Source organism: Gymnodraco acuticeps, unplaced genomic scaffold (assembly GCF_902827175.1).
Source record: "Gymnodraco acuticeps unplaced genomic scaffold, fGymAcu1.1, whole genome shotgun sequence".
Lineage (NCBI taxonomy): Eukaryota > Metazoa > Chordata > Actinopteri > Perciformes > Bathydraconidae > Gymnodraco > Gymnodraco acuticeps.
In genome coordinates this window covers 180,577-190,656 of record NW_022991920.1, presented here as the reverse complement: position 1 = coordinate 190,656, position 10,080 = coordinate 180,577, and the positions used below count along the sequence as shown (strand labels likewise).

The 10,080-nt window shown below is 39.6% G+C and overlaps 1 protein-coding gene across 1 annotated transcript in view; it reads right to left on the bottom strand.

Moving 5' to 3' along the window:
• LOC117535652 (tripartite motif-containing protein 67) overlaps positions 1-10,080 on the bottom strand; it is a 42,396-nt gene that overhangs the window by 12,700 nt on the left and 19,616 nt on the right. The window contains exons 5-8 of the mRNA XM_034200189.1: positions 8,889-9,042; positions 6,044-6,121; positions 3,545-3,702; positions 1,445-1,583 (exon numbers count right to left, since the gene is read on the bottom strand). Of these exons, the coding sequence (XP_034056080.1) occupies positions 1,445-1,583; positions 3,545-3,702; positions 6,044-6,121; positions 8,889-9,042 (529 nt within the window). The remainder of the gene's footprint in view (positions 1-1,444; positions 1,584-3,544; positions 3,703-6,043; positions 6,122-8,888; positions 9,043-10,080) is intronic.

The following is a 10,080-nucleotide window of genomic DNA, read 5'->3' as shown; positions in this document are numbered from 1 at the left end:
TATTATCTGCAATAAATATACAGTATATAAAAGGCAATGATTAGCAGCACATGTGTTTCCTTCCATATTTATATATATCGTTATGTCTGGCGGGCCATAAGTGTGCGTGGGAGTTAAGCTGCAGGGTAAAAGCACACACACACACACACACACACACACACACACACACACACACACACACACACACACACACACACACACACTGACTAAATGCCGACACATCCGATATATATAATCAGTGTTAGTTTATCAGCGTCTGTCTCTTGTTCTAACACTCGTCATGCTAACAACGCGCTCCCATCCCATAGCGTCCTTTCTCTCTGTAGCTGTGGGAAGCAACAGGCCTCGAGGAAATGGGAGCAAAAGGCAAGAAAGGACAAGAGAAAGAAAGAGAGAGCGAGTTGGCAGAGAGAGACAGAGAGAAGAGAGGATGAGCGCTATCAGAGGAAACAGACCTATTGTTGTCGTGTCTGGCACAGAGAGAGACGATCCCCTCATCCCTCTGTGATTATGGAAGATGTCTGTCATTGTCCAATTTTAACCTCCTTCTTTCCCAGGCTTCTTTATTCCTCACTCTTCCTTTAGCCTCTTCTGGCCTCCTTTTCTGTCTTTCTATCCTGTCATTGCTTAAAAGTGGGTTCAAAACAAGCTCTCCCTAATCACAGATATAGGTATTTCTTATTAAAAGTCACCTATTTGCGATGGATCGATCCCCAAACACAACATTTTGAAGGTTCCTTGGGCAAGATATTAACCCCAAATAGCTCCATTAGGCTACGGGACAGAGGTGTATGGAAGTCAATCTGGAGAAAAGCATCAGCTAAATAACATATAGTGTAATGTTTTAATTTGTTGAACAGCTATTTTGCCCTCTTTTATCACTCTGTCTTTCTTTTATCCTTGACTATACCTTTCTTCCTTATCTACTCTCTTATTTCTTTCTTTTACATATTCCTCTATTGCCGTCCTTTTTAGTCATTTCTCATCTCCTTTCTCCCTTTGCTGTCTATTTCTCTTTTGCTATTTTTTCCATATTTTCTTAATTTACTATCCCTTTCTTTACTTCCTCTCCCCTTTTTTCCTTTTTCTCTTTCCCTCACTTTTCCCCTCATTCCTTTATTTTGCCCTTGATCTTTTTTCATCCTTCCCTTTGTGTCTTCTTCTCCGATTTCTTATCATATTCTCCGTCTGCTTTTCCTGTTATCACCTCCTTTCCTCTCGTCCTTCATTCACCTCTCCTCTCTCCTGCAGTATAAATCACATCACGCTTCTTCTTCTATCTTTACCTTAAAAAACCTCAAGACTCGGCCTCTAAGAAGCTTGTCTAATCAATTTAACACGGAGAAGCGATAACATCAAGACAATCAAAGGGACATTACTCCACAGCAAAGACACACACACACACACACACACACACACACACACACACACACACACACCCTACCATCGGAGGTCTTGAGCACCACAGTCTTGCTGTAGGGCCCGACCCCCACAGCGTTGTAAGCCTTCACCCTGGCGTTGTAGGAGCTGTTGAAGTGGAGGCCGTCCACCGTGCACACCGTCTCCTTCCCCACGTACACCTCCTGAGGACACACACATTATTATGTATTTATTTCATCATCTCATCTCATCTCATCTCATCTCATCACATCTCATCTCATCTCATCTCATCTCATCTCATCACATCTAATCACATCTCATCTCATCACATCTCATCTCATCTCATCTCATCACATCTCATCTCATCTCATCTCATCTCATCTCATCACATCTCATCACATCTCATCTCATCACATCTCATCTCATCTCATCTCATCACATCTCATCTCATCTCATCTCATCTCATCACATCTCATCTCATCACATCTCATCTCATCTCATCTCATCACATCTCATCTCATCTCATCTCATCTCATCTCATCACATCTCATCACATCTCATCTCATCACATCTCATCTCATCTCATCTCATCACATCTCATCTCATCACATCTCATCACATCTCATCACATCACATCTCATCTCATCACATCTCATCACATCTCATCTCATCTCATCACATCTCATCTCATCTCATCTCATCTCATCACATCTCATCACATCTCATCTCATCACATCTCATCTCATCTCATCACATCTCATCTCATCTCATCACATCTCATCTCATCACATCTCATCTCATCTCATCACATCTCATCACATCACATCTCCTCTCATCTCATCACATCTCATCTCATCTCATCTCATCACATCTCATCTCATCTCATCTCATCTCATCACATCTCATCTCATCTCATCACATCTCATCTCATCACATCTCATCTCATCTCATCACATATCATCACATCTCATCACATCTCATCACATCTCATCTCATCACATCTCAATCTCATCTCATCTCATCACAATCAAACATCACATCTCATCTCATCACATCTCATCTCATCTCATCACATCACATCACATCACATCTCATCTCATCAAGCAACAATCTCATCTCATCTCATCACATCACATCTCATCTCATCTCATCTCATCTCATCTCATCTCATCTCATCACATCTCATCTCATCACATCTCATCTCATCTCATCTAATCTCATCTAATCTCATCTCATCTCATCTAATCTCATCTCATCTCATCTCATCTAATCTCATCTCATCTCATCTCGTCTCATCTCATCTCATCTCTCTCAATCCATCTCATCTCATCTCATCACATCTCATCTCATCTCATCTCATCACATCTCATCTCATCTCATCACATCTCATCTCATCTCATCTCATCTCATCTCATCTCTGTAGCATCACTACAAACGCAGGTTAAGTGCAGCACATGAACAGTGTGTTGCTGCTTAAACACATAAGATGAATCATACATGAAACATTCTGGGAACATTTGCATATTACGAATGTACATTGATATTCTGACGCACTCCTTGGAAGGAATATTTAGTGTGTGGTTGATAATTAGAGATATTTTAACGACACATTAATCACAAGCAAAACATGTTTTGAAAATGATTTACCAACTTAGAGTGAGATAACGTGTTTGTCATAGAAAATGGAAGAAATTGATGATTTATGCAAAGTGGTACGTGACTTTCAAAATACTATAATGTATGTGTGTACGATCTCTGATAATGGCCATGGTTGCAGATTTTTTTTCTTTCTTTGTTCTACAAGAAGTCACAAGTTAGCATGTGCAATACTTTGTGTTGAAAGTACTAACAACAAGTAAATACAAATGATATAAGAGGAAACCTTTGTAAGGACTTTAAAACTTAAAATGGATATTCACTGAGACACAGACATGCACAGACATGCACAAAAACACACACACACACACACACACACACTACCATCTGGCTTTACTCAGAGCATATGGGTAATTAATAATAAAAGACAAAAACAAAGTCTGGCTACAGAAGGGACTTCATCTTTTGCTGCGTTTTGGATGAAATTACTGTCATATTAGTGTCAACCCTTGTTCTCTGTTTTGCACACATTACATATTATAAATGTGTGTTGCTGCGCTGCACCCACCCTGTACTGTCCTCCGTTGCCGTCGTCCAGCTCCAGGATGTATCCCTCGATGGGGCTGGGTGCGATCACCCTCCAGGCCAGGGTGGCGCTGTTGTCTCGGGTGCAGCACTTCTCCAGCTGCAGGAGGGGGGCCACCGGCACCGAGGGGCCGCACTCCACTGGGGGGGGGGGGGGGGGGGGCGCAGAAGATTGGTAAGATTTTAGGATCTCAATTGTTTATTTTATATTACAATTCGAGAAGGAGAATTATTCTGCCATTTTTCAATGAGCGAAAGAATATTGGAAGGATCGTGTTTAATACACATTTCATCTTATTTACATACTTTGTTGCATGATATTAAGGTGAGAGATGAGAGGGTGGATGGATGAAGGGAAGAAGGAGACAACAAGGGGATATCGTCAGCTGGCTAAATGAACTCAAGGGAGAGAAAGGGGAGCTTTAATGTGGATTGGCCACACTCCACTGAGGGGGGAGGAGAAGTTTATTCCACACATGGCAGTTATTTTAAAACACATATACACTTTACAAAACATGTACACTTATACTGGTGTTATAATGTTTTGTAGCGCATGGTGGAAAGGAGCAGGGAGAAGAACATCTTATTTTACCTGCCCCCCCCCCAAAAAAAGTAAAATAAAAGCAATATTCTTTCACTCACAGTTGCTTAAAAACACTGAAACATAAAACCCAATCAAAAGTCAAATTCATACCGTCTAATTACGCTTTTTTAATACATTTTCTTAAACATAAAAAAGACGGATGAGATGTTAGGATCGTAAGGGGGGGAGGTGAGAGATGAGAGGGTGGATGGATGAAGGGAAGAAGAAGACAACAGGGGGATATCGTCATCTGGCTCAAAATAACTCAAGGGAGAGAAAGGGGGGCTTTAATGTGGATTTAATGTGAGATAAATGAACAAAAAAGCGCCTTAAAGTGAAAGAGCTCCGGGTTCATTTGCAGGGCAACAGCTGGGAATCAATAGAGGCGTTAACGAGGCCATGTGGTTATAATAAACACTTAGTAGCGGTGCATAGGGTTGGCATTAAGCTAAGCAATATAAATATTTCCTTCCTTTTGAACACTTTTTGTCTCATTTGCAGCCCAAAAATGCTCCGCTCATTAAAAGAAACATCTTAAATTACGTGTCGACTGTCTTGGGACAAAAACTAGTTAAAAAACGATTAGTTAAAAAGCCAAGAAAGAAAAGCATCAGCACTGTATCAAATACATTTCCTAATAAAACCGACATATCTGTCCAATCCGGAGTGAAAGAAACACACAGACAACAAAAACAGGGTCAAAATAACCAGAGAACACACACAGGGTGATGAGGTCGGCTCGTTCATGTTTTCTTTATCTGTTATCGGATCTTTCCAGACCAACGTCAGCATCAGTGGAGACACAGAGGAGAGGCAGCAGTCAGGAGGGGGGGCAGGATCGGTGCCACACGCTGGGAGCGTTTAGACTCTCAGTTAATATTTAATTGAAGACGTTTCACAGCATCTGTAGCCCAAGTAGTTCTTCGATTCATCCACAACTTATTTTTTGTTAAAGAAGGTATAAAATATGTTCTGAATTCAAACAAATGTATGATACAAGTAAATATGTTTTGTATCATTTGTATTGATTACTGGGCTTTGAGTCATTGGAAACTACAAGATAACTATTATGTTTAGGTTAAAGAATTGAATATTGAATTTATCTTGTGATATCTGTTTTTTATAGTAATTATTTTTGGCAGTAGCATTTCTATTGCTATGCTTTACTGTAAATCAAAATGTGTTCACATATCACCATCTTAATTATGTATTTTATATAACAATAAAATAAGCTGAATTATTCTGCAATTTTTCACTTGGCAAAAGAATATTGGAAGGATCATGTTTAATACACATTTCCTCTGATTATAATTACATACTTTTGTGCATGACTTTAATGCAACCTGACCCTCAACAGACATTGAATGAAAAAGCAGTGAAAGAATGACACATTATTATTTTACGTTATCTTTTTGTCACTGCTTTTAATTGAACTATTCATATCTTAGACTGCACTGTAACTTTTATCCATGTATTTTTTCTTTTAATGTTTATTTTATTAGCTTTTCTTTTTAATGACTGATTTTAAATGCCATTTTCTTAATGTCTTTCATTTTTTGTAAAGCACTTTGAATTGCCTTGTGTTGAAAAGTGCTATATAAATAAACTTGCCTTGCCTTAAAAGAAAGTCAAAGAACTTGTGACGGAATAGCAGTTTTTGAATCAGAGAAGTATTTGGGGCTACATATTTTTTTTGGGGGGAAACTTTGTGTTCCAGTGCTCCAGTGAAGGCAGCACTTCATTGGAGAGGATCTGGAAAACAAAAAGCATGCAGAGGAGAGAGCGGAGAGACGCCGCGGGACTGAGAGAGCGGGAGTTTCCAACCGGAGCTGAGGGACGAGGAAGGAGTGACAAAATAAACTGACGGGAGGATAAAGACAGAGTGAGTCTCTGAAATACCTCCGGGGCTTTCTGTCTCCATCTCAGCCTCACTGTCTGCTGCCTGCATTTGTTTAAATAACGGACTCTCCTGCACATCTGGAAATATGATGTGGGTTTACATGTTAGCATAAAGCAGCTGACAGTACGAGTAAAGATGATAATGAACACATCTAAAATATAAAATATCATCAACGCGTTAGATTAAGGTGATAATAAAGTATGACTCTTAAAAAAGCAGTAACAAACGGGTTAGTACAAGTTTAAGAATGACACAACAGGTGGGTGTAAATGTGTTTGTAATGCTATTAGAAAATATATAAATCACTAGGTAGGCCTATAGGTATAAACTCAATAAATGTGTTTGCTTTTATAAACACCTCTAACTCATAAGGTGTTCATCAAATGATGTTACTGTCTATAGACTGTTAAAAATGGTCTTATAAATGTATTATTAATATATATACTAAAGACATGTTTATAACACTGTTGTAAAAGTTGTATATAGTCTTAATAAGCATTATGTAACACATAAAAGCCTTATTACCTATTAACCAACATTTATTACAAGAACATTACTAATAAAGTGTTACTAAAATCTATTATGTAAAGTTGAAAAATGATGTCCGCATTGTCCAAAGTTGCATATTTGGACACAAGACATGTTTTTCCCAAATCTCTGATATTCATTTAGAAAGCGCTGCAACTACACAGCGACGTCCAAATACAAACATGAACATTTAGTCGGTCATTTTCTAATCATTTCCAGGCCAATTCCTGGAAAAAGATTGTGTAACCTGTTATCAATCACATGGGGGGAAAGAGACACATGTCTGAAGTGTAGTTAGAGGATTTCATAAGCAGTTGTTCATTTACATAATGACACGAAGACCTACTTGAAAACATGATTCAGATCTCTCAATCAATTCAGAATGATATGAAGGAGAATCATTGTAAGCTACTTGTGAACCAGAACACCTCCTACACTGCTGCTCAGGATGTCAAGGAGTTCAATTAAAAGACAAGAAATGAAACGCTCTGTCTTTAAACTCCTTCGCTTCGTTCTGGATCATCAGTGGGATGTGAAGACGGGAAAACGTGGGTTTCATGTAGCCGGTCTTAAAGAACAAAACCACGGACGACCAAAGACTTTCTACGACTCACAAGGGGATTTGCTGGAGTTCAAAGAATAACGAGCATTATTTAGCATGTTACCAAGGTTGAATCTACATCTTGGAAAGGGGAAACACCTGCCTCAGTGGAGTCGCATAGAAAATTAAATATTCATAGTGCTGAGGAGTACATATTTAATGGACGTTAACAATCCATCTGGGTAATCTCTGAGACTGGGGCAGAGTTAAAGTAAAGGACTCTGTGGTTACTCATGCATTTATACTGGTTGCTGGGTAGCAACAGCCAATGAATATCTAATCAGGTGTGTGTGTGTGTGTGTGTGTGTGTGTGTGTGTGTGTGTGTGTGTGTGTGTGTGTGTGTGTGTGTGTGTGTGTGTGTGTGTGTGTGTGTGTGTGTGTGTGTGTGTGTGGCCTAGCATTACCATCCTTGTGGGGACCTAAATCTGTTTACACAGTCATGTGTGGGGACTCGCCTTCCTTATGGGGACATAATGGAGATCCCCATGAGGGGAATCATACATTTTAGGGTGAAGACTTGGTTAGGGTTACAATTAGCGTAAGGGTAAGGTTAAGGGTAAGGTTAAGGGTAAGGGTTAGGGTTAGGCATGTGTTGGTTATGGTTAAGGTTAGGATAAGTCTCCAGGAAATGCATGTAAGTCAATGTAATGTCCCCTGAAGTGATGTATACATGGTATGTGTGTGTGTGTGTGTGTGTGTGTGTGTGTGTGTGTGTGTGTGTGTGTGTGTGTGTGTGTGTGTGTGTGTGTGTGTGTGTGTGTGTGTGTGTGTGTGTGTGTGTGTGTTGCGCTGCTGGAAGGAACCTCAGAAGTGAAGAGCGACTAAATGTCAACTGGTCATACATTACATCAATAAGCGGTGTTTGTTATGGGGGTATTTTAATTATTTAGGTTAATGTTTGTGTATGTTTGCATGTCAAGTTGATTTATTTATAGAGCCTGTTTAAAGTCCTACACCTTTACGCATGAGGTGTATCTTTAAAAAGTGTCCCAAATTGGGATTAATGAAGTACATCTTATCTTATCTTTAGGGAGGGTCCACTATAACAAAATTGGAAGACCAAAAAAACTCCAGTTGTTCAAAGGTCATTATTAAGTATGTTTAACCCCCCCTCCCTTCTTCCCTCATAATGACATCATTAAATGAGATGACATTGAGACGGTTCGTTAACGAGTGAAACCAGATAAAACCAAACAGTATGTTGCTCTTTTAAAATGCAATGAACTGAATGTATTGTGTTTATTTGTTTTATTTTACTGAAATATAACAGCCAACAAACGGTTTGTTGAGACATGCATGTAAGGGGAAGTTTGTGGGAGACATTGTCACTTTCATTTGATGTTAAAACGACATAACGACTCCATTTAATTGCATTATGGGTAACGTAGAAGTCAGTGTTGTTGGAGCTTGACCCATACCATGGACTATAAATCGGGATTCATTCCAGCTTTTTTTAATCGCTTTCTTTCCTAATATGTCTCAAGTGAAACCCCTTTCTTTATAAGCACACTACTAAAACAATTAGAGTACGACAAATTGTTAACACAGAGAAGATATACATACAGAAAGTCGATTTAAAAGAGAAGGATTAATGGCATATTGCACAGAAAAACGATCGTCGAGTCTAAGCGATCGTGTAATCGTGGCTCAAATGTAACACAGTATTTAAAACCACCATTTGGGTGTGCGTGAGTGTGTGTGAGTGTGTGTTCACCTTTGCCCTGGCAGTAGTCCAGCTGCAGGATGGTCTGCAGCAGCACGTCGGTGTTGAGGGTGAGGTCAAACTCAGAGCCTACTTTTGGCTCCAGGGCCCCTTTCACCCACTGGTCCTGAGACGATGTGACCCGCTTAATCAAAGGGTCTGAAATCTGCACACACACACACACACACACACACACACACACACACACACACACACACACACACACACACACACACACACACACACACACACACACACACACATTAAACAAAACAAGTTAAGATTTTGGACATCTGTGACAAGATATATTTCCCAAATAACCTCGTCTCCAATACCTTTAAGTCCTAAACTTTGTATTATAAAGGACCCTATTATACTGTTTCTCATCAATATATAATAGGCCTCATACTGTATATATATATATATATAAAACATGTCTCTGAAGTGTTTGGCTCCAAACACCAAACAGATCATTGCAGCATCCCATAATCCCCTCTGTTTCAGCCCTGTTTCCAAAGTGCTGATTCTCTGTCTGTTACTTTAGATCAGGGGTGGGGAACCTCCGGCCCCCGGGCCGTATACGGCCCGCGAGACAATTTGATACGGCCTCGAGGTCATTTATAAACACACGCAAAAAAGAAAAAAATTAAGAAATCTAGACCGCAAAAGAATTAAATAAGCGAGTGCCTGTTTTTCCTGGCCAAGGTTAGGGTCCTTGAACACAACACAAGCCTAACGTGTCATCACGTGGTATATGTCCCATCTGACAGGGGTGCAGTTCTGACGGAGAGCACCAGAACGCCGCTCCTGGCCGGGACCTCACACATGCAGTACCCATAAGGAGCCGTACACTTGCCGCAGTTTTTGCGTGGCTGTGTCTTTAGCTGAAAGCCCAGTGGCGATCTGTTCATCTGTCATACTGATCATACAGTCAATAACTTTGTTGTTATTAGCATCTGGTTAGCTAGCTATGCTAACGAATATAAGAAGCTTTTTCTACAACCAGTGAGGTAAAGGCACATCTTTATATGATCATTATAAAAAAATAAGAGAATAAAGTAAACAGGTATAAAATACTATATGACAGTAAAAAAAAGTTGTTATTAATAAACAAGAATACAGTTTGAAAGGAGAGTGATTTGTAAAATATCCAGAAAGACAAAGAAATCTGCTTGCAGTTCTGTTTCATATGGATGTTAAGAGA